This window comes from Nymphalis io, chromosome 12 (genome assembly GCF_905147045.1).
Source record: "Nymphalis io chromosome 12, ilAglIoxx1.1, whole genome shotgun sequence".
Lineage (NCBI taxonomy): Eukaryota > Metazoa > Arthropoda > Insecta > Lepidoptera > Nymphalidae > Nymphalis > Nymphalis io.
This window is the reverse complement of record NC_065899.1, coordinates 1901285-1927563: the sequence shown is the minus strand read 5'-3', so window position 1 is coordinate 1927563 and position 26279 is coordinate 1901285. Positions and strand designations below refer to the sequence as shown.

Here is a 26279-nt window from a genome sequence, read left to right as displayed (position 1 = left end):
TACAAAAGACATAAATTGCTTATTGCGATATTCCTTAAAGATATTTCCTATATCAAATCCTATTTACCTGAGAAGGTAAAATACAAATGTAGACAAAAATTAAGCAGTTTAATCCTTTTGTACGGGTTTTTAGAATATAATTCTACTAACAGGAAAATTAAGTGTTCATATTATTGAATAAACATGTCGACCATATCTAGATAAAAAAATTAGTATCAAGAAAATATTTTACAGCAGTAATTATTATCTAAATTATTTAGGTGTGAATGTATAACCGCTTTTGTGTTTCACAATAAAAAAAAAACAACAACATCGATCACAATCTCATATAAATTTTAAATTCATTATTAAAAATAACTTCCAACTAGCGCCTTCCTTATACATAAAAAACTTTCAAATATAAAATGTATATATTAGATTTGTAAATAGAATGTTCTGTTATATTTTAATGTCATAGGCAACCTTGCTATGTCTTGTACAACTTGTTGCTACGTTAGATAAATTAATTCAAGGTGATATATAAATAATTTAAAAGATTAACGACTTCGTCGTTTTACATCATGTGCAATACATTAGTAAATAATAAGTGATTGCAATGAAATTTTCCCAAAATATAATAAACGAAACAATGGAAAAATTCACGTTTACGTATGCCGGCGAGACTGTGGCGCTGTCAATGATTTAGATTATAGAATTTAAGACGAGAGTGATAGCAGACTTTTGTTGCTATGTCACTCTGGCAAAACGTCAAACGGTCAGCCATATATCGTAGTTGGACGACATCGACGGATCGGCGTTAATTTTAATTACGTTTGAATTATTCTTTGATTTTTAATTATAACATAAGATGGATTTACTTAATGGAAGAAGTTTTACCTAATGTCTCTACTGATACGCCCGTATCAGAAGTGGGATGTAACCAAAATGAAAATCAACGTGAATATTAGAATAACGATATTGAAAACTAAAAATGGCGCTCACATGGAACAACAAAAGTTTTTTTTTTCTTATTTAATTTAGGGAACGTTTATATTTGTTTTATAGATCAACATATTTAAATAAAGAACACGTTCTATTCTGCAAAATATTATTGAATAAATTGATTATCACGAACTTGTATCAACGCTATCTATCATTTGATCGATTCGACAATGGCGGCGGGAAATGAATCCACCATAGTAAAATAATTCCTAAAGAGACTTCAGTTCAGTCAGGCAGGAAGTCTTCCAGTTTTTTTTATGCAGTTAACACACTGCTCCGACCTCAAATAAATAATAAGTGCTAGCTAATAATAATAAATATTAAAAAAATCATACAAAATAACAATTTATAAATAATATATTTTCGTATAGCAACATTAAGACTCACCTGACAGGGAAGGAGGGATCATATTCAAATTCTAATATTTCCTGTGGGTATCCTTTGTGAACTAATCTTTCTTTGGTTAAATTAAAACCTAAGTTTTCATATTGCGGCGATTTATATTCTGAAAATAAATAAGCGAATTTAATATATCATCAGTTTGTGTAGTAATTGTTAACCAAATTCAAAAAGGAGGTTCGATATTCAAAGCATATTTTTTTTAATCGGTGATTAGTTCAAAACAAAAAGTTCGTATTTCATTTAAAAAAGTTTAGCCCGATCTCGAACAATTCAAATACGTATTGTTGTTTACACAATGACCTTGGTCTCGTATCATATAAAGTTGCTGCGGTCGAGACAACCGCGATAACATAATCCTATCGCGTCAAAGCGCTGACGAAGCTTTCTTTGTACGAAAGAAAAAACGTCGTCAGAGGGTTCCAAGAATAAAAAATATAAATATACTTAATTTAAATATGATCTCGCAAACACTTGAAGTTTCATGCTAAAGAAACTGTTGGCAATATTCGTTTGTTAACTTTTTATGTTCATTGCAGAAGCTACTGTCACCAACGCGTGCTGACAACAAAAAAGTTGTCAATTCCTCTTTTTATAGATAAAACAGAACAATTGCGGACCAGCACCGCTCTTGTTTCATTGTTTTTAAGGATAAATCAATCGCGGAGATGCGGATTTCAAGACGAATTTCAGATTTTGACCTTTTTGCTAGTCAGAAGTTTAAATATTTTTTAGATAAGCGGCATGTGAATTTAAAATTATTGCAAATTAGTTAAATATGTCCTACATTTTAGCAAATTTGAAAACAAATCATCAAGTGAATGGACGCCATAAAAGTTTTCATTTTCCGTTTTAATGAGGAATAAATCCATTATTAGTTTCGCTTTGAGTGACGTGCCCTTGAAGTTGAAACTCAAAGCGATTCGGCATTTCCTTTACTGAAGGTAATTTAAAATATAAGAAAGATGTAAACATTTTTAGTCGTTTGAAACACATTTTTTATATGAAGGGTCACCTCATGGTAATCATTGGCGCTGTAAGAAATACTAACCGCTCTTTTTACATTGCCAATGCAACCTTGGGAACTAAGATTTTATTTCTCTTATGCCTGTAGTAACTGGCTCAATCAACGTTCAAACCGGAAAACAACAACATCTGATGAGTGGGTGGTACCTACCCAGACGAGCTTGCACAAAGCTCTACCACCAGTAAATTCACAATAAAACTGTTCAACGAGAACCTTCTTTATGTCTCACAGAATTAATAAAGCAATGTCCTACATGGCTGACTGTTAAAGCAGAAATTAAAATATTTAAAAAAACTTGAGAGAAGAATTGGTGGGTAAATTATTTTCGTAATGTGCACTAAATAACTTTGATCTTATGGATTCTATCGGCTTTTCAACTTTATCTAATCTAATTTAAAGAGAAATACGTTTATAGATAAAAAAAATTTTTGGATGAGACTAACGGGTTTTATTGGATCTAGCCAAACGGGCTTCAACCACATACAGCAATAGAAAGCTATGCTATCCCTGAATATTTTGTTAAAAATAAGAATTTGGAAGAAACGATCATATACATAAGTTCTATATATAATGCAAATATAATATCAAAAGAGTTTAGCATATGTTATATCAAGTGTAGCTGTTATTTTTTACGAGTTAACTCAAACATTTACGTAATATTTTCCAACCCACATCAATCACGCGACCTCAAACTTGTTTCTGACTCACGATAAACTCGATCGGAATTTTACCAAATGAATACATCAAAAAGAAACTAAATCACTCGATTTTGACAACAGACTTAATATGTTAACATATCGTCGTACATTTTAGGAGGTATTCATAGATAGAAAATGAAACGAGTAAATATTGATCGACTTGAATTGGGAAATTAGTTTTATTACAAAAATGCATGTTTGTAGACGTATTTATTTCCGAACACATGACGCAGTGTCTGTCCGGTTTATTTGCTAGTTGGCTATAGACACATATTTCAGATATAAAAATACATACATAGTAATCGATATTAATTAGTATATAATATATAGTTACTGTAAAAGATAAAGGTACTTTTTTCAGGTAGTGTTTACTAGTATTAAAGAGATCAACATCCAGGCTTTACTTGTATCATCAGATCAACTGGTGATACCAAATTATCATATAATCCAAAACTTTTAATTGTGGTGTTGCCTGAAGAACAAGCTATCAAACTCTACTCTGATATAAATATACACCAAAGGCACGGGCGTGTTGCCCGTCTGTTGAGGCTGCAAGACAATATAATAAAAAATATATTTACATATACATGTATTGTCATCCCAATTAGGTATGCTTACAAATACGATACGACGAATGTAGATTTTCTAGATTTACTTGCATTATGGCTTAGTTATAGACTCGTATTGCTAATTATGATGTCCCTTCTGGCCGATTAGGGCCATGGCGTATGGCCAATCTCTAGGCAACTGCGCAGGATATAAGGTCCTCCAGACAGATTTCGGCCACGACGGCCAATCTCAAAAGAGATTAGCCAACTTCGCAGGATATAGTGTAGTGCACAAGCATGTTTGCAAACAAAGGAGCACGTACTCTCTAATCCGATGGGACGACAAATGCGACACGATTGGAAAGAGTTGAAGCGAAAGTCCACCGGCTTTAAGTACTTTCCGAGGCACGAGATTGTACATACATAGTTCAAATTTGCTCCGGGTACTTATAATAATTTTTCGACAAAAAAAACCAGGACTTCTGGTTTTGCGACCTTATATCTAGCCATTAGACCAGTGAGGCATTATTGCAAATATAAAGTGTGGAACAACCATCTTTATAATTGAAATAATTAAAAAAAACGTTTTACAAAAATACGATGAATCAAACGTAAGTCGTTATAATATTCTTGTTTCTCATATACTACTAGCAAAACCTTGCATCGATCGATTGCAAAGTGTACCAGTTGATTTGCTGCAGCGCCGTTTAGCGGCAAGTTACAAGTACATTGTATTGTAAGCTTTCACCATGAAAAAATGCACACGTATGTGTGATAACTTTCATGGTGCTTAGTAAATATGGTTAAACGGTTTAATAGTTACATATAAGGACTATCGAATTAGAAATCTACATATCTATATATATATATATATATATATATATATATATATATGTCGATTTCTAATATGTATATATGATTGATGAAAAAGAGTAACTAGTAAGTTATTATTACTTTTTAAATAAAATAAGTTGGCGGACCCGACATGTGGGCCAGCCTGATAATAAGTGATCATCACCACCCACAGACATTGGCGTTGTAAGATATATTAACCATTCCTTACAAGACCAATGCAGCATCAACCTCGGGAACTATCTTATGTCCTTTGTGCCTGTATTTACACTGACTCATTTACCCTTTAAACCGGAACACAATAATACTAAGTATTGCTGTTTGGCAGTCGAATATCTTTTTTTTTTTATAGAATTGGAAGGAGGACGAGCACAGCGAGAGAGGCCACCTGATGGTAAGTGGTCACCAACGCCCATAGACATTGGCATTATAAGAAATGTTAACCATCGCTTACATCGCCTTGGGAACTAAGATGTTATGTGATGTGATTACACTGGCTCACTCACCGTTCAAACCGGAACACAACAATACCAAGTACTGATGAGTGTGTGGTACCTTTACATACGGGCTTGCACAAACCCCTTCCAAGTTAACTGGTTCTTGTAGGTGCAATGAACATTCTGAACCGATAGTAAAATAACTTATGTAACTATAGTGGTTACTTAGGTGCGTATAAAGGTTCGAGGGTGGTTCACAATACCCTAGGAACCCTTCCTAGAGAATAGAGGCGGAGGCCGAAACGACACGGTAGCATGCGAAAGCGATCCCGTGGCGCTCCTCGTTAAGACCGAAAGGGTACCGCTGGTTTTTTAGTGGGTATTCCGATGTTCGGGGCGCACTTGGCGTCTTGGACACCGGCTAGCCCCATATACCACCCCACTGTTCCCGTTTGGGAAACGCGTAACGCGTTTTTCAAGCGAAAAACAAGAAAGATAAGTAGAGGTTACTTTTAATTTATCTTGTAAAATGACGGTTCAGTTTACGTTGTGAGAGCATATTTGAATAAAGTATATTTTTGATTATATATCGTCTGAATTTTTTTATATATATTACGTATATTTGAATTTAACTTTTTTTTTATTTATGAAACGGTTTTGATTATTCTTTTAGTGTTAGGTTCAGTAAACTAAGGTGGTCTCCCGTTTCATTCGTTACATTGTTGAGTACTTATAAACCGAGGTCAAAAAATGAGGAGGATCTTAATTCGGTTGTATTTTTTTATATTTGCACAACTCCGTCGCTTATAAATCCATTTGAAAAATTCTTTTTTCGCCCGAATATACTTTTTCCATTTGGTGTCGTTTAAATTTGACGAAAAATTACTATCACTAACAGTTGAAAAAATACGTTGAAATTTTTGAAAGTTGAAATTTTTTATGGGCTAGAATTTTCTTTGAAGTCGATTTCTTTTGTACATATATGCAATCCAAAAAAACCACAAACAATACTCACCCGCCAATGTGTAATCCATATCGAATCCGTAAAACTTAACATTTTCTAAATGTAGTGATCTGTTCACGAAGATTCTGGAACAAAAACAAAAATTGATCAGTAACGAAATTATAAACACTTTAGTTATTACATCAGTATAAAGCGCTTATAAAATAAAATAAATACGTATGTCACCTCGTTGTACAATTACTATAAACAAAATAAATCGTGCGCACTTTGCTCAAGATCAGCCGAGTCTCGATTGGCACAAGCGCTGGATAATTTTATTTATATATTACATTAAATCTAGATTACAAATTGCACGAAATAAACAAAACAAATTCATGTATGCTTGTATAAAAACAGCCGAGATGGTTCAGTGACTGGAACACGTTCAATCAAAGATCGCCGGTTCAAAACCTCGTGAGAGCCGTTTACTTGCTTAATTTGTATGTATATAATTCATCCCGTGCTCGGCGTTACAGGCAATGAACCCGCATATTGCTAATCAAATTCTGCTACCTCTGTATCTATGAACTCGTATTAGAGCAGCATGGTGCAATAAGATCCAAGCCTTTTTTCAAGAAGACTCAGCAGTGGGACCTTTACGGATTTACTTTAATTATTATAATATTATCCGATCTACACGAAAATATAATGAAAGAGTTAATTAACTTAGTATGTAGTATATAAAAAAATCGCGTACATACAAACATATGAAAGTAAAAAAGACGAATTCTTTTTTCAACTCGTTTAAAAATCTTCGGCCAATCAATACGAATTAAATCGTCAGGCCAAAGCGTTAAACAGCGACCACTTCCTTACAGTCGATCTTTGTACATAAGAAGTACGACACGTACGCTTAATAATACACGCGATCCAAATAACTGTCAAATTCGCCGTCATGTTCGAAAAGTTTGAGAACAAACACAAGTGTTTTCTTTTTCTCATTACGCGTAGGCATTATATTCGCTATCTCTTTCTACGTTAACAAATGTACTGTACATAGGTACTTATAATGACGTTTTGAAGTATTATTTTGATTGTTACCATTGAGGAAGTTGAATGGACAATTTTCTTTTATCTACCTTACATTCAAAAAAATAATTTTTAATTTTATTTTACAACATAATTTTTGAAACGTTAATAATTTTATTTTAAAATGCACATAGCTATATCTATGTATAATATTAATTTGATTCTTAGTCGATATTTTCATAATATCGTGTCTTATTGTATATTACTTTGGGGTAACTTCAGTCATAGAAACTGTATTAATACTTAAAAAAAGAGCTGTTTCGGTTATTTACCTTCATGGTGTTCCATTCTTAAAAATGTTTATTTACAATTACATTATATTTACAGCAATACTTAAAGATTTTGATAGAAACATTGACAAGCATTGTTTGTATAAACAGAGCACTAGAATTAAAAAACAAACACCAAAATTCCGCCTTCGGAAAGTCAATTCTTTATATCTCGGGCAAGTTGCTCACTTATATAATAAAATTGCAGATGCAAAACCTTTGCCAATTAATTAATTCAAATGTTAAAAAACAATTAAAAATACATACGACATTATAATATTTATTTATTTATTAGGGAAACATACAGCATATCGTATATTACAACTTAATATAATAATCATATTTTAACACTTATGCCAGTTAAGTTTCCACTACTGTTTTAACAGGGAAGTGGACTAATTTTGATGTTACATAAAATATAACTATTTATGACAAAGTAAAATTTTAACGTAAATCTGGTTATGGTTAATTACTAATAAGTATTTTTCACAAGATTATAAAATTTACTTAAACTATTTTTAAACAGATCAATGTGGTTGTATTTTCTATTATGACTATTACAAGATCTTTATATGTAATATATAAAGCTTTTATTCGTTGATTTTCATGCAGGATATAATCTAATTGTATTTAATTAGTATACCTATTTAATAAAATTGATGAAAAAGCTTCGCTACTGAGTTTCTTCTGTTCCTCTCGGTAGAATTTTTAAACCAAACCGACGGGAACATAAAATTTACTATCGTAAAGTGGCGATTCAAAAATTATTTTAAATGCCAACTTGTATAAAGTTTTTTCGTTTGATGTAAGAAATGATAGACGAATAATTTCCAAGATCAGAGCGAAGTGTCTGAATTTATACACTCGACTTCTTTCGAAATACGTAATATTATTTAAATATTGAAAAATCCGAAATGGCCCAGTGCGTAGTAAGAGCGTGTGAATCTTAACCGATAATCGTGAGTTCAAGCCCGGGCAAGCACCACTGAATTTTCATGTTCTTAATTTGTGATGATAATTCATCTCGTGCTTGACGGTGAAGGAAAACATCGTGAGAAGGCCTGCATGTGTCCTTATCTGTTAAATTAAGAGATTGGCCGGAGTGAGGTATGTCCGTATTATTTTCTAGATAATATATTTTGTCCCTACTCATTGCGCAATCATCCTTTAAACAGGAAAACACCAATCAAAATACAATTGATGCTTGGTTTTAGATATAATATTTGTAGAAGGAACTTAATCAGATCTATAAATCGACTTCTTAAGATTACAAATTCATACATATGTGAGCTATGTAATTTTAAGAAAGGTATATTGTACATAAATATGGTTTCGATTTGACTTTTTATTAAAATGTGAGAAAATCAACAAGACGAGTAGTCAAATAAATTATAATTTTAAGTAGGGGTAAGGACTTAAAAAGGGTCGTGTAAATTGATTTCTCTCTCAGTTCGTCTGGTGGATCGGTAGCAAAATCAAAGGTACGATTTTTGAATTACTATAATATTTACTGTGTTAATGTATAATGATATGTGATTTATATCAAATAAATATACTCAGTGATGCGTATGTTTTGTTTTATTTAAAAAAACAAAATAGTAGGTGTTAACACAAGCTTTTATTTAACGATGCAAGATTTAATTTAAAAAAAAGAATTCAAAAACATTAGACGTATGTGTTTGCGGAAGCGTTACACTTTACGGTTAAGCCCATGGGTATTAACGTACTTGATTACGAATCGTTACGGGCTACGTGACTGCTATTGCTATTTTAAAGAATAATAGCAATGGATATAAGTATATGAGACATTTACATGCTTTACTCTAATGGCAAATAAGCATTGAAAAATTGAAATTTAAGAGAAAAAACAAATGTAAAATTCTAAAGATCGCCGTTTATCTGCTGTCATCCTAATCGGCATTTAACGGATTACAACGATAATAAACGATAATAAAACGATGAATCTGTTATAAATGTTCAAAACCAATATCGTTAATAACAATTACCATGGTACCCGTTTATCAAATTCCGATAGTTTGATAATCATGCTTTATGATATTGCTTTGACATTTAATAATAATTTAATAAATAGCTGATCAATTTCATTTAAGCATTTCGATATCGCAACAAGACGAGCTATTAAAATGAACAGTTCCTGTTTTACATTAAACGGAAAATATTGCAAAGCTTGTAATTAAAACACAAATCTGATAATAACATCCTTCTAACCGATTTCAGCCACGATGGCCATTCGACGTGCCGGTTGGCGTGGTTGGTAGATACTTGCCTTTCACGACGAAAATTGTGGGTTCGATTCCCACCCAGAACAGACATTTGTGTGCATGAACATGTCTGTTTGTCTTGCGTCTGAGTGTAATTCTCATAAGTATCTACATAAGTATGTATTTACAAAAGAAAAGTAGTATATCAGTTGTCTGGTATCCAAAGTACAAGCTCTGCTTAGTTTGGGATCAGATGGCCGTGTGTGAATAATGTCCCAGGATATTTTTTTTTTCTCACGAGCGACTAGCCAATGGCGCGGGAAATATTACAGGTGTTTGCGGACACAAGCACGGACTACTGTGTTTCTTGCCGGTAGCTTTACATTTAATATAATCCTTTAAAATTACGATACAATACTGTTTGAAAAAAAACCTAATCGAATAAAGTATTTATATTTTGTGATTTCTATTTCTTTACTTATTATCTGATGGGACGGCAAATCTGACAACAGTACCAATAGCTTCACAGACAGGATTGTAAGCTCAAGACTTTTAAGATTATATAAGCTAGCCACTAGACATATAAGGCAGTCAAGTATGATAAGAATCCACTAGTAAAAGGTCAACAGATCCAAAAATAATACTGAAATAACTCTATTGTCTGTTATATAGTAGTACTCCACGTTTTATACTATGAGTGATTCTTCAAGAACCCTAGGAAAATCTTCAAATAGAAGAAAGAAATATAAGATAACCTCATTCGTTTGTGACATTCAGTCTATATCAAAATGGATAGAAGATGTGGATCTTAAACAAAAGTCGCGGGTTCAATCAAAAAAAAAATCAGTCGGCACATCGTAAACAAGCCCTTTCTGTATGTGTACGCTCTGCCTCGCATTGGAGCAGCGTGGTGAAATAAGTTTTAAACTGTTTCCTTCAGAGGAGTGGCCTCTTCCCAGCAGTGTAATACTTTTATAATATTCATACTTCATGGTTAGGGCTTTGTGCAAGCCCGCCCCAGGATATACAACCCACTCATAATATATATTCCAGCGCATACTTAGTATTGTTGTGTTCCGGCTTGAAGTGTAAGTGAGCCAGTGTAACTGGGTCAACAAACACAAGGGTCATATCATCTTTGTACCTAAGATTGATGGTGCATTGGCAATGTAAGGGATGGTTAATATTTCTTACAGTATCAATGTGGTGGTCGGTGATGACCAATTACCATCAAGTAATCCAATTGCTATTCTGCCTAAGTAAAACAATAACTATTATTATTTAAAAACTTTGAAACTATTTGCTACGAAGAATACTGAAAATAGTATTCATTCTTATTCCTCAGCTTTATATCGTTAATTATAAATAAAAACGACGCATTTATTAATCGTGCAATATTACGCAATTTGAAAATCACTTACGTGTAACAAATCAAGTTCGATGCATATATTTTATTGCGCGAAACACTTTAGATACATCGCGAGCTTTTAAACTAGGATCACCTTTCTTTAAGTCGTTTTAATCAAGCAATGAGATAAATTGAGACTGTTCCCATAAAATCCTCGACTCGTGCGTCACCTAATTGTTTAGATTTTATAATAATAATAATATCCTAGGACATTTTTCACACACGGCCATCTGATCCCAAATTAAGCTTATACAAAGCTTATGCTATGGAAACCATACAACTGATATACTACATATACTACTTTTCTTTTGTAAATACATACTCATATAGATAATTACACCTAGACTCAGGACAAAGAGACATTCATGTTCATGCACACAAATGTCTGTCCTGGGTGGGAATCGAACCCACAACCTTCGGCGTAAAAGGCAAGTATCTACCAACTACGCCAACCAGCTCGTCAGATAGATGATTTCCAAATATAATCCACATTATCAACGACCAAGTTCATCATCAGTTACATTCTTTTACACATATATATATATATATATATATATATATATATATATATATATCTACACATGCACACACATATATATATTTTATTTTTATTAAAACTAAAACACAAATAATACATTCCATAACTATCTGCGAGTAAGAGACCAATAAGTTTTATGAATGTATTATTGTTTCTCTTATTGGTGATTCTATAAATAAATAAATCCATTATGGAAAAAAATTGCTCATATAATTTCGTCATTCTCTCGCGGAACAGCATTAGTGCCCCACGAAATACCGAGCCAATGCCCTAGTGAGCAATTGTCACGTCCGCGTCGCGTCGGAACTCTGTTATCACGATTGTTTGTATCACTAATTCTACCGACTCGGTTAACGGGAATGATCACGCAACATAAAACGTTGCATGTCGTCACAAAATAGTGATTCTAGCAAGATTTGTAGCACAAATAAAGATACAACATAACACTGTCTTAGAACAAATACTAATCTGCATTGTTAATTTCACGTAAATAGAAATAAAATGATAAAATGTAATTTTAATGGAACTCAAGAAATCAGTGTAAAAGATTTTAAAGGCTATTTTTTTTTCTAATAAATAATTGTCTAAAATTTTAAGCTTAACTTTAATTCATAACCGTAATATGGTAAATATATAAAGTTAATGGTGTTGAATACGAAAATTCATTACATTTGTTCACTAATTATAACAATGACTCATTTAGGTAAAAAGTTCCAGAAGTTTCTAGAGAAAGTTAAACAATTGGAGATACGTCATTGTACAACGATTATAACGTCATAGTAACACAATCACACTTCAGATTAAAACGTAATTATATGATCCTTATCTGAAATAAAAATAGATACTTTTGTCACACATCTCAAAGTATGTTAGGTACGTGGTGATCAATTAAAAGTTGAGTCCCCATGCATAGCTGATACGACCGGTAACAAAATGTACCGAACTGCGAAATATGTAAATACATTCCGTTCTGACCTGAATACAACGCAGTAGGCGTACAAGTTTAATAACAACATCAACTAAGGCATAAAGTTTCACTTTAATATTAACGTCAGGTTCAAAAACGTGTGCCTTGTCGCGGGTGAGCTAATTTTTCAAATATAGTATTGTCTATACACAAAAATTTTGCAATATGGTTCGAAGTGTAGATTCTACCGAGATGAGTTGGCAATAAAGCGACCAGTTACTTTATTGTACTACGACTACTACGCAGATAAAACATAAATTAACTACGTATTTACATATACACTTTGTAATTATATCCTGCGTGAACACATTTTATTAATCATCACTACATATTATAATCCAAAGTCTCCCATCTCGTCTGTCTGTCTGAACGCGATAAACTCAACAACAACACAACGGATTGTTATAAGATTATCATCACCAAAGGACGAAATTATACGAGAAAAAGGTTTAGGTGTATTAAGGGTGAAAATTGGCTGAAAAATAAAAGTTAAAGATGCCGTAAAAAAATCATGCCGATTGGAAGCTTTACTGATTTAAACCATTAGAATTGTATGTATTACGATATAAGCATTTTATTTTGACCCTTATTCAAACCGTGCGGAACCGGGATGGCTAGTAATGCTAGTATAATTAACAAATATGTTGATAAGGTTTTTTGCTTATAGAGTGACAGATCTAAAGTATCCATAGACGAAATAAAAAATACACAAGTAGATCTCAATCGAAAGTCGATATAATTATATTTATATTACGCATATATGTGTGAAATTTATTTTTGTATTGTTGTAGTACACACACCCCCCCCCCCCTTGTTTTTCTGTTTTATCTAAACGTTAAAATAAGAAATAAATTATGTCTCTTGTGAACTGTTGAACAAAATATGTATAACATGGCACATTTTTAAATGAACACACTTGAGTTGTTTTTTGTGGTTAATTGTATTTATAATTAACAATTTATTCTGTATTGAACTCGTACAAAAACCGAATGAGTGACCATTAATTCTGACACTTCTGAGTAGGCTTCATAGCTGTCCTTCCCGATAACAACAGGACTTTTGGCCTGTTATTTGCCCAGTGTGATCTAAAATTATTATCAATACCTATGCCAATAATTCCTTTACATGATATATTATATTCACTTTCTTAATATTGTTATTAAGAAACTTCATTTAAGCCGGAAATAAAAAATAAAGATATGTCAAGAAAAATCGTTTATAATAAATGAAAATAACGTTGACCTAAAATCGTTGAATATTTACATTAACTGCAATAAGCGAACGCATAAAATGGAAACAGATATTTTGGTCTTGACATGAAAATTATTTCTGAATTGGAACATAACATTGCTGTCATTGGAAGTGCAAGGTATGTCAGGTGATAATACGAATATAAATATTGGCGCTAATTGGTATAATGTCCCGATTAATAAAGTACTGGGAGATGACAACGTCGACACACGGTGTCCATTTTGTATATAAAGACTCGTTTCCTGTGCGTTTGTGATATCATAATCTTTAATCAAATCATATAGGAATGGCAGCGTAATTTTAGGCGACTATTTCTTTCCAGTCATCTTAAAATACTTTCGTCTGGAATGTCAAAACATCGATAAAATATTATAAGCCGTGACGGTGACTTATTTATACACGCATGTATAAATCTGATAATCATATTTTTATCATTGAAGTCAATATTTAGTCATGATCAGAATCTATTTCAACGCAATTTGCAATTTGGGTGCAACGTTTTTAATAAATTTCGAAACGACACGTTTTTAAGTAACCCACATTTGCCACGAATTTTTAAATAACCGTAAAAATTTAATGATGTAGGTACTTGAACCTAATATTAATACAATAACAATAATTAAAATGTGTGAAGTTAATGTAATATCATACAATTAAAACTATATCGATAAATACTCTTCGCGAACAAAAGCTAAAACATTTAATGTACACATGTTTTTGGCTATGTCCACTTAAAGCCGAAAATATCGTGACTTAAGACTAACAAATATTCCAAGAACAAAAATAGATGTCTTACTCACTCATTAGGAGCCGCCGTGTATCTGTCTCCTTTGCCGTACGACGAGCCATTCGTGATCGCTGAGTTGGGAAACAAATCTGACGTTCCATTCGCCATAGCTCCCCGATACCTCATCCTCACAGCACACAGGTTTTATAACGAATCCAATTTTGTTCGTAACGTTTTTATATTTAACAATACCGATTTATTTATCCGTTTTCCAATATGCACTTTCATACATTACATTCCTAATTGAATTGCACAATTCTCTATCATTATCTATTTCAATTGTAACGTACAGGAAGCGTATGAGTTGATATCCTTGAATACAGTAAGTTAAAGAGATTTACTCCAACGACATCCGTATATCATGTGGGTATTGCGTGTAAGTACATTTTCGTTAAATTTTGACATGTGCCAATAAAAATGAGGCTAATGACTATTAATGTCATTCGAAAAAAAACCATAGGAATATTGAATAATGATATATGTATGTCGATATGGATAACGAACTTGGGGAACGGATGCAGGACGGCTGGGGGAATCTGTCAGGAGACGCACTAATCAATATAAATTCGCCAGACGGCTTTACCCACTTGCATGTAATCACTTAGAAAATCGTCGATATAATTGATTTATATTTTTGATTATATCGTGATAAGATGGATATTAATAAATATAATTTCTGTTCGCTATTTCCCTAATAGTATTATCTACTTGTCTATTAAATATATGGACAACATTAATAGCTTGCTTTGTTTTCATTCGAGTTTTCAAGAACAAACAATGCGACGTCTGAGTGTGACGCATAGTGTCAAAGTTTCTTTATTCTACATTATACAGAAACAAGGCATTACTATTACACAAATAAAAATAAAAAAAAACTAACCAAACGATTAGTGTTTAAAAGTTGTAAACAAAGTAACAATCAGAAACCGGTAGATCGTGTTAAAATCTTTCACAAAAAACAAAATTGACCTTGATAAATGTACGAATAAAATTATGAAATGGCAAAAATCAAATTGATATTTAAACTTAGCCTATCCGAGTGTACTAATTCGTTTAAAATTCGCAAATCACATACGTACGGACCACGATCTAACTTTTGTTTTCCTATAAAAAACTATATTAACACTGAGAACTGTTTATTGCTTAAAAATCACCATAAGCACATTCATTAAACGCACACGAACGTACACTAAGCGTTCAAGATCGCGATAAGGAATGTGATAATCAATTGGAATATAAGGCAAACGATGTGACGCGGTAAGCGTGTTCGCGTATACTGACATTCACGCCAGCGTCCCCCACGAGCCCACAACAACGATTTCCCCGCGACCGCGCGATGTAACAGCTGATTCACAACTCAAAGGATGCCTTAAGCAATTGATAAATAAATAAAATGTACCAACGGAAAATTAATATTATCGTTATAAACGTGCTCTTATATTTAATTTTCATTATTTTTCCTTTACATATATATATTGAGCAATTATTTAAAATAATTGTAAACTATGATAAGCATGTTACAAAATGTTGAGTGTTAAAATTTACTGTTTAAAATATGACGTAGAGCATTAAATTTTACGGTTAGTTTGGCAGTTCTGTATGATAATTTATTTGGTCAGACAGTAATTTGCCTCCTTAATTTCGTTGTGCTTGTAGGTACCACCGAGAGCACCGTCTATTTTGAAAATCATAAGTTATATCTAGGTGTAGTTAAGTTAAAACAACTTAGACATCATTATTACTGGTTTAACCAACGCTGTTGCAATATATCTTTGTTATTGACATTTCTCATTATTAAACAAAAGCAGTTCACAAGCCTTCAAATGCGAATAATACCCGAAAAAACGCGCAAAAATTAAGCAAAACATAAGTAATATTGTATAAAATTGCCTCAAACTATATAACAAAAGGAGTTTGATAACTAACCCTATTATATAATTAATAATCACTCTTTAATCGCAAATCGAGGTTATTATTTTATATGCAAAATGAAACAACTAGGAATTCTATAAAATTAATATTATTACTGTTTGGGATGAAGTCGTATGTCGAGACCTTGGAACCAATTCCACTAACAAATTGTCACTTTATCGCAATCGAATCGAAGCGTGATCGTTGCCGTTTATCCGTTTTCCTATTGTTTAATGTTATTATCGGCTATTAGCGTAAAAGTTTACAATTAAGATTGGTTTTGACATAACCATATATGTTAACATCAAATCGGTTCGGTTCCGATCCGAATAAATATAGAGTAGTCCAAGTTGGATTGGAATTGAATCGGACTTGAAGAGACGGAATCGTTATAGATTAGTAGAATTCGGCCCCTGGCAGTCACTTTCGAGTTTCGACGAATGTGTAAATTACAAGGTTAAAATTTAGTGAACGTCTACTTGATTTAATACTAGTTAAATAAGAATAGGTACAAACTCATCGCGTTTGCAATTATATTTCGTGTTTGTTCTTAATTCAAATTATTAATATTCATTTTTAATTAATATAGAAACTCAGCAAAAGACGACGAGTCAGTTGGACCGGTGACCTGGAATGAACTGGCGGCGAACCGGAAACTATGGCGCAGCTTAGTAAAGACCTTTTTTTATAACGCTGGAAAAACGCGTCACGCATTTCCCCCACGGGAACAGTGGGGGTGTATGTGGGGCTCGCCGGTGTCCTAGGCGCCGAGTGCGCCCCGAACATCGGAATACCCACTAAAAAACCAGCAGTACCCTTTCCGTCTTAACGAGGAGCGCCACGGGATCGCTTTCACAGGCTACTCAGGGTAGCCTGAGTAGCCTGCATAAATGCTTAGAAAAGACCTATGTCAGGCAGTGAATTGCAATTATCTGATGATATTGAGGATAGAAAAAAGCGAGCCAAAGTTGTTAACAATTTCTTAACGTATTTTTACAAAGCTGGCATTTCGGGTATTCTTCGTGACACATTCAGAAAGTGCGATTTGCATAGTTCCAAATACTTACCTTTGGTTTGGTTAGTGCATTGTTAACCATATTCAATATTTGTTAATTGTTATACAATTAGCTCAGTGATACTTAAGTTACTAAGCTGACGGTACAGTACTAAATTTTTTCTTAAAATATTCAGTCATTATATCTTATATAACCTAATATTAAAAAATATTATGCTTAAAATGTATACATACGACATAATTTTTGCCACTACGTTTGTCAACAAGTGTAATTTTTATTGATACTCAAAACAAACTTCTTAGATAAGTAATTAATCATGTATCAAATCAATAGTTTATTAAAATATCTATTTTACACAGCGTACAATTGACTAAATCAAATCATTAACACATCTAGCGACATATACCTAGGCGTTCTTTATTATTTTAGATGTCATAGTACGCGTTTTTAAAGAAATGTTGTCAGTTTCATGTAACATTAATAATAAGGATATTGTTATTTCAATTCGAAATATTAAATAATAATAATATTCTGCGACATTACTCACACACGACCATGTGATCCCAAATTAAGCAGAGCTTGTACTATGGAAACCAGACAACTGATGTACTACATATACTACTTTTCTTTTGTAAATACATACTTATATAGATAATTATTATTATTATGTTCATGCACACAAATTTCTGTCCTGGGTGGGAATTGAACCCACAACCATCAGCGTGAAAGGCAAATATTTACCAATCACGCCAACTGACTCATCTGTATATATAATATAAATAAGTAAAAAGAATATTCACGTTGGTTATTGTGTTGTCCATTAATATCTTTATATAAATTAACCTTAAACGTAATATGATAATTATTATGTCAGACACATCACATTTAACAAAATAACTCGTTACTTTATCGAATCGTCCTCGGAAACTAATCGAAATAACTTTAACTCGAAAGAATAAAATATATTTCCAGGAAAATGTAGTACGTACAGGAAAATGTTATACAAGTACACGCCATTTCGTCTATAATATGATTTTAACCGATATCGGTTAGGGAGACCATTCGCAGGGGAGACTAGCCAACTACGACATGTTACCACTTTCTATTCCCTCGTTCTGATCTGATGGGACGACATTAGAATACAACCGGAGAGACTTGTTCTACCAACGACTATCCGACCAAAGGATATCATCGTAAACTTTGAGAATTTCCTTTACAGAAAAACCCAGTGATTTATATTGGTTCGACCCACCATAATACCTGCTATTATAATTATTATGAAAAGATAAAAACATATATGTTGCGGTTTTATTTCCTTTTCCTTGTTGTGAAATTAATTATGTCATTTTGATTCAATTACTACGACATACATTAAGTTCCACGCGTCGATTCTTATATCTAACAAATAACTTTTTTTCGTATGTGATATCACTCACATATATAGTAAAACAAAGTCGCTCTGCCGCGTCTGTCTGTACGCGATAAACTCAAAAACTACTGAACGGTTTTTCATACGGTTTTCACCACTGGTCGGTGTGATTCATGACGAGGGTTTAGGTGGATAGTTCACCGACTGAGAGCTTAGAAGGATCAACATAGGCGAAAGCAAATCCTTGAACGGGGAAAACAATGAGAACAAGGCATATTTCATCAACACAATGCACTATGCTTAAATTGCTATAGCTAACTTTCGAAAGGTCAAACAATATGCTCGAAATCCTACCCTATATTCCAGAACTTTATCCCAGTTACCAACTTTTTCTTCGGCTTAAGAAAAATTAGTAGCGTTGTGATCGCAGCTGTGTAGGCGTTTTGAAAGGAGCAATTTAAGTGTATATAAAGAGTTTTTTTTTTTAAATAACCATTGTTTAATTTGATCATGATCACACATCACATGTCAAAATTGTTTTGAGTTAAAACCGTTTCGTTGTATACAAAAACATTGACTTACAGGTATAAAATATTTAATATTATTATACAGATTTCGTTAAACTATTTTTAGCGACTTAAAGTTATTCCGGCGCCTTCACCACCGGCGACTCCCAGAAATAGATTTTGTACATATTTCGAACTAGAATGTTATATTACTTAGGTTCTAATGCACGGGAACCAAAATTTTGACTCTTATAATTGGACTATTACAGAGAAAACGGAAAAAAAAAATAGTAAGCATGATTTTTTTTTATTGTGACACACATGCAGGCACATCAAACTACCAAAGGCGTCCAAATAATAGAAATACACACCAAAGGCACAAACAACACGCATGTGAAGATTAGACGGATTGAAAAAAAGGGTGTTGACGCTGTCTTTATATAATCACTGACAAATTTATTTATGTTAAAATAAACTAAACAGCAGATAAAACCAATGTAAATAGATAAAATTCCTCTTTGGTATGATGTATCAAAAACAAAAGGAGACAGTAAAACATTAAACAAACACTAACGCATTATTATGACATACAAAATAAAAACGATAACGCGATTAAACCTGGGGACCAATTCTACTAACAAATTGTCTAATTATCGCAATCGAATCGAAGCGTGATCGTTGCCGTTTATCCGATTTCTTATTCTTTAATTTAATTATCGACTATTGGCATAAATTTTGACAATTATGTTTGGTTTTGTCATAACGTAAACATCATATCGATTCGGTTCCGATTAAAATAAATATAGAATAGGCAAAGTTGGATCGGAATTGAATCGGAAACGTATCGTAATCGTTACAGCTTAGTAGAATTCGGCCTCTGTATCAGCAGCAATGTATGAATGTCGGATTATTATCTGCACTACCAACTACGTCAATCTCATGGCGTGTTGTTATGCTATATATTGCTACGTTGCCATATCTCCTTTATAATATAAATAACAGTATGATAACAATATGTATGATCACAATAAACACGAAGATTTCAAGAATCATTGTAATAGTGACACGACTTTTGTTGTTTATTTAAATCGACCATCAGAACTTTATCTTTGGTACCAATTTAACGACAAACATTTGACTGTCGTCCTCGTTTGTCTATTGGTTATATACAGCGCAGTTATCGAGGTCCTGGATTCGAACCCCGTTTGAATCCAGTCAGGTCAATAAAATGTTATTTCATTTTTATGTTAAGAAATTCTCTTTTGCAGCCCGAAGTTTGGAAGTCAGCAGTATTATCATGCGTCTGAACTAGATTAGTGAATGTCTTCAACGGATTATGTGTGATGGAATAGAGATAAAACCAATGTTTGCACACACACTTGAGCATATGTCCTGTGCTAATCTTCATTGAGAATGATCCGGTTACCCGAAGTCAGCCAGAAGGATTTTATCATTTTACTAATAAAGTTACAATAATATTACTTTTTATTTATAAATGAAAACATTAAGTATATAATAGTACTAAAATTAGATTAATACTTTTTATTTATTAGTGTAAATAATATTTACCTATCGCGTCTTGCAATACTAGTATAAAATGGCAGAGTATAGCCCCATAGCCGCATACCGTATATTAGTTTATCTACTTTCATGGTTATTTAAAGCTTAGTACACTGCAACAGCTCCTGATAAGCTGCTAATGTTAGAAATGGCGAATTGTATTTCGTATTCGGAAATTATAATAGTGAGAGACAGGGGAATTTATAGTCTATTATTCTGTAACATTAAAATAGTACAGTTCTATACTCTCTCTAGGATATATTACACCGAACTCGGGAAAAACCAATACTACCTGTATGGGTTTTTTTTTTCAGTGACAGTTTGCGTTTTTCGGGCGAAGACGTATATGGATAAATTTAAAAAGCACAAAACCTAATCTACAAAATTTCCAAATCGTTGGAGCCGTTTCCGAGATAAACGAAATAAATTAATATACAATAATTGCTCATTAAATATTACAAGATAACAGCATCCTATCAACTACGTATGTAAATAGTATGAATCAATAATAACCATTGGTGTTGTTCGTGATTTTGGATATACGAAATACTGCGAAAAAATTGTTCAATTTCCAGATGTGACGTTGTGTGAGAGCTTATATAATAATATAATGTAGCCCACATGAAAACGTTTTGAAGTGACTTGGGGTATTTAATACATACCTATGCTGTAGTTCCCTTTTATCAAACCATGTACTTTGTATTGTTGTTAGAGATTCAGCGAATGAATCTAACTCCGCTTCAGTCCGGTCACTTCTCATCAAGGGTTTGTCCATGCCGACAATAGTTTTATCGGGTATTTCAACGGCGACATCGCCGGCGAGGAACGTCACAGGTTTACGCTTCGTTGACGAATTGGCGCGCGCGCGTATATCTTGCGGGCTCAGTGACGGTGACAGCGGATAAGCTATTTCAAATGCATCCGGCATTTTAATGACAATTTAATAATTAACGATATAACGATACAAATACGACCGAACGTCATAAACGTTCAGTAGTAACTGTGAAACAATTCATCAAACAAGTAAATTGTTATTAACCCCAAACGATAACATTTTGACGGGTCACGGTTCGAATCTGATGAAAATGTTTTTAATAATCATTATCGCGAAAAATTAAAATTACAATACGTATTATTATTTATATTATGAATTATATTTATATTTCTTTATGTTCCCAGATTTAATCACAGTTTTGTAATATGTTAAAAGTCGAGATGGCCCAGTGGTAGAATGCGCGAATATTAACCGATGAACGTGGGTTCAAGCCCGGGCAAGCACAATTCGTCTCATGCCTTTCGGTGAAGGAAAACATCGTGAAGAAACCTGCATGTGTCTAATAATTCCACCAACCAGCATTGGAGCAGCATAATAATGTGTAATAGTGGAATAAGCTCCAAACTTTCTCCTCAAAAAGGGAGAGGAGGCCTTAGACCAGCAGTGGGACATTTACTATACTAATATTTTAAAAAAGCTATTATATGAACTATGTACTGTAGCCACTAGTAAGTAAGTTGTATTGCAATGCAGATTTATTGAGTGAATGAGTGATTTATTAAGTGAATTTTCTTATTCAAAAATACATCCATTCCATCGACACATATTTATTTTAAAAGCATAACTTTTACTACAAACACACAAATAAATTATTATCATTAATTAGTTCTTCCAATAGATTATATTTAAATTAAAAAAAGTCTGTGTATAGTATGTTTGGCATGTATAATAAAGATCATATCTTCATTAAGCCGATTTATGTAATTGAAAACATATCTTTTCATTCATAAAAATTTTTACTACAAGTGCATGAAACATCCATTCGATGACACTTAGTCGTTGCCCTTATATTTGTTAAAAGTTCAATCTCCATAATTGCACAACATGGGCCTATTTGGAGATTCTCGGTGAAAATGCCATCATAATCATAGAACAGTACCGTACAGAAGACACCGATCATTTGAACATCCAATAAATTCCGATGCGACTTAAATTAAGTAACTAAGATTATAATAATAATATTTTAACTAAACTTAAGTTTTAAATAAAACATAATTCAAGTTATAAAAACCTCTTGAAACAAATATTTTATATGAGATAGATAAAATATTATTTAAAAACGGCATACAGCGCTTGCATTGCTTGATTATGTAAAAATTTTAGTAACTATGCAAAATTCTTACCTGTGTTCAGCTCGTCGATAATATTTCTTTGATAATAATTTATCTTGGCTAGTTAAGCATTCCTTATTTTTACAACTATCCATATTGAGCAAATTAGATGATTTATTACGAATATAAAAGTTGTTTCTTTTGTTATTCAATGTAAAAAAAACTTGATTTTCAAACTTTTTCACATTGAGAACTATTCCTCTCAACATAAACTTAATTTTGATAACCGTGTGCTGTAACAAATTAAAAATATATGAAAACGATAAATTAAAATAACGTCGCCTTATCTTAAGAATTTATACATTAGATTTGAACGTCATTTGTATTTGATAATAAATAATAAAAGCATAACATTTATATTTACTCTTCAATCTTAATAAAAATAAACAAAAATATAATATTAACACTTACTGTAATATATATATTTATCCAATAAATTACAATTACATCTCAATAAATAAAAAAAAAGATTTGCCGCTAGTGCTACGATTCCACTTGTATATAAAATATCTATATATTTAACTATTACATTAAATCAAATTCTATTGTTAAATTCGCGTGACGAAACAACCATGATACTACCAAAATACTGAAATTTTCAGGATCGCACGTCGCATAGCATAGACAATCATAGACAATAAGTACGATATATTAATAATAAAACTAAGGGTAACAATGTGTTTATTATTTGTTTACTTAAAAATGTTAATCAACATAATAATTATTTTTATTTGTTATTAAATAGTTGCTTTAATTATTTATACAAATATTTTTATTCATCATTTTTGATACAAGCTTTGTAGAATATATTCTATATTCTTTCTTCGACATCATTAGCACAGAGTAGTGAGTACAAAACTACATAATCACTTTGTTTTAAATATTTTGCAAAAATATTTATGCAAACGTTTTGTTTCTTCACTTTTGTCAAAATTATTTTACTTAAATAATCTATTGAATAAATAACAAACAAATATAAATATGTTTTAAAACGGTTTTTAAGCAATTCATTGCTACCTACATTTTAATCACCTTTATATTTACGGCAATCTGTTCGTTTCTTTAATTTTATAAAAACTATGTTTTTTAAATAGGTATCTGTTTTTTTCTAATGTCATTAAGTACCTAATAAGTTTATACTGTGATTTGTGACTCAAAAATTAAATATCAAGAACAGAATCATAAATCAGTACTCATAGAATTATGTTAAAATTTGGTTGATTGAAAATTCATGAGCAAATTTTAATATCAAATGGCTTATACGGAAAAGGTGTCGCTCAATGGCACCGCTCTTTCGTTTTTATTATACGAATGTATGAATTCTCCGAATAGTCAGGTAAGTTCATTTAAAATGAAAAAAATTATTTATCATTATGTTTTTTTAATTATCGTTATAAATTCTTGCAGGAAGGCTTCCTCATAGGTGACGTGACTTCTCAAATTACTAACCATATATCGGACTCTCAGAACGACAACGCCAGACTGGACACTCAAATAGTGATACGAACTGTACTACCCTTACCTTCGGTATCATTATTCTATTTACCTACCGGAACAATAAAAGAAGATGTGCTCTCTGAATTACTATCTAATGTGGCCACCGAAGTTGTAGGATGGTACAAATACAGAAAAAATAGTAGCATCAAACCAACATTCCGGGACAAGTTAATATCGAAGGGATTACAGAAATATTTTGAAAAGTATCATGGACGTAAAACATTTGTTTCTTGCAATTTATCAATTAAATCATCATCAATTAGCTCAACACATACAATTATATATCGATTCGGTAAAATTAACTGTTTTGACATGTATGAACATGTTGACGATGTTACAGCTAATTTGGGTGAAAAACTGGCAGGTTATAAAAAACCTACTAAAGTGTCTCCACATTGCATATTCCACAAAATTGTCAAAGAGAGTAACGTTCATAGTAGTAATGCAATATTGATAGTACAAGAAGCGATAGATGTGAGACTTATTAAAGAAGCCAAAATTGCCGCTAAAAATGAGTGCACTATCAGAGAACTTGAGGCAGAAATAAAACAAATGAGTGATATTTTAGCTGATAAACAAGTAGTTGACCTAGAAGGTGCATATAATAAAATATTGGATGAAAAATATTTAAATAGAGATGTTGAGATGGCCGAAGCTTGTATTGAGGCATTAAAGACACCAGCAACTGTCGACATTCTCAGCATTCCAAATGTTATTATAAATAGGAAAGCTACAATATTATCAGACGGTGACAAATCGGATCAAACTATTGAAATTAAAAATATAAGCTTTAACCCAGAGTTAACACCTTCAAGTTCAACGAAATCGCAAACATTAAATTATGCAGCTGTGCTTAAAAACAGTTCAGATTTTGCTTCTACCAGTGCAAGTACGCCAATAGATAAAGTAAGTATTATTATAATATTGTATACTTATAATAGAAGCCTACTATTACCCAGCTAACAATATTAGTTTCAATATAGTTGGTTTGCGATGTAAGCGATGGTTAACATTTCTTACAATGACAATGTCTATGGGCATTGGTGACCACTTACCATCAAGTGGCCCATACGATCATCCGACTACAAGTGACCTAAGGCATTTAATTATTAAAGCTAACTAAAAGTAATGAATATTTAATGTATACCTGTTTAATAGTATTTTGTTGTTTACAGAAAACCAAAAACTATGATGAAGATTTAATAAGTTTTGATGTAGAAGATAAACATAGTCAAAAACCCATTCTTATCAGTGACAACCACAGTGTCAGTGGTAGCTCACCAGAGTATTAGGAGTGCCTTACACTTTTGATTAATTATAAAAAGTTACCATAAATGTTAACATCAGTTTTTGTTATCGACCAACCACTAACATTATCTTAAAACGACAATTCTTTAAATATTTCTAAGAGTTGCTGTACAGTTAATTGTTTTTAAATGTCTGAACATTTTATTAAGTGTTTAATATTTGTTTTTTATTTACAATTTGTTTAATTAATTTTCATATAGTATTCCAGAAGCTAAGATAAATATTTCCCTTTTTTTATATAAAGTATTGTAAAACATTGATAACTACTTAATTTTTATTGTTTGTTTATAAATCTTATGCTGATATTGTGAAGGGTCGAGATGTAAATAACAATAAGCTAGTTTAAAAAACAAATTACTCAGATTTGTTAGTTAATTGTTTAAAATATGTTTTGTAGAAGAGTATTTTTGTAATAAATGTCATCACATAATTATTATAATTCTTTTATTAAGATGGTTTATTTTTTAGAACTTGGGTATTTGAACCGATGGATTTAAGGTTCAAGTCCAGGCAAGCACCACTGAGTTTTC

General features: G+C 32.2%; 2 protein-coding genes across 5 annotated transcripts in view; one reads left to right on the top strand and one right to left on the bottom strand.

Moving 5' to 3' along the window:
- The window catches only part of LOC126772181 (cytosolic purine 5'-nucleotidase), a 38663-nt gene extending 15145 nt beyond the window's left edge, over positions 1 to 23518 (bottom strand). Inside the window, exons 1-4 of one of the 4 annotated variants that reach the window (XM_050492406.1) lie at positions 23356 to 23518; positions 22957 to 23177; positions 5958 to 6031; positions 1369 to 1486 (exon numbers count right to left, since the gene is read on the bottom strand). In XM_050492406.1, coding sequence (XP_050348363.1) covers positions 1369 to 1486; positions 5958 to 6031; positions 22957 to 23153 — 389 coding nt within the window. In that variant the 5' untranslated portion in view covers positions 23154 to 23177; positions 23356 to 23518. Of the gene's footprint in view, positions 1 to 1368; positions 1487 to 5957; positions 6032 to 14429; positions 14729 to 15491; positions 15698 to 21440; positions 21765 to 22956; positions 23178 to 23355 lie in introns of those variants that run through there. The other 3 variants (XM_050492407.1, XM_050492408.1, XM_050492405.1) reach the window with 3 other exon arrangements.
- Positions 23519 to 24053: 535 nt separating this feature from the next.
- Positions 24054 to 26182, top strand: LOC126772213 (BRCA1-A complex subunit Abraxas 1-like). Its single transcript, XM_050492479.1, has 3 exons — positions 24054 to 24280; positions 24352 to 25347; positions 25617 to 26182. Exons 1-3 carry the CDS (start codon positions 24197 to 24199, stop codon positions 25731 to 25733), a joined length of 1197 nt encoding a protein of 398 aa, XP_050348436.1. The 5' UTR covers positions 24054 to 24196; the 3' UTR covers positions 25734 to 26182.
- The last annotated feature ends 97 nt before the right edge of the window (positions 26183 to 26279 follow it).

Bases quoted from the DNA above. Each gene is read 5' to 3' on its own strand.
- LOC126772213 (XM_050492479.1), top strand. From the start codon at position 24,197: ATGGCTTATACGGAAAAGGTGTCGCTCAATGGCACCGCTCTTTCGTTT. The intron at 24,281-24,351 runs GTAAGTTCATTT...AAATTCTTGCAG, and splicing joins TGAATTCTCCGAATAGTCAG to GAAGGCTTCCTCATAGGTGA. The intron at 25,348-25,616 runs GTAAGTATTATT...TGTTGTTTACAG, and splicing joins CAAGTACGCCAATAGATAAA to AAAACCAAAAACTATGATGA.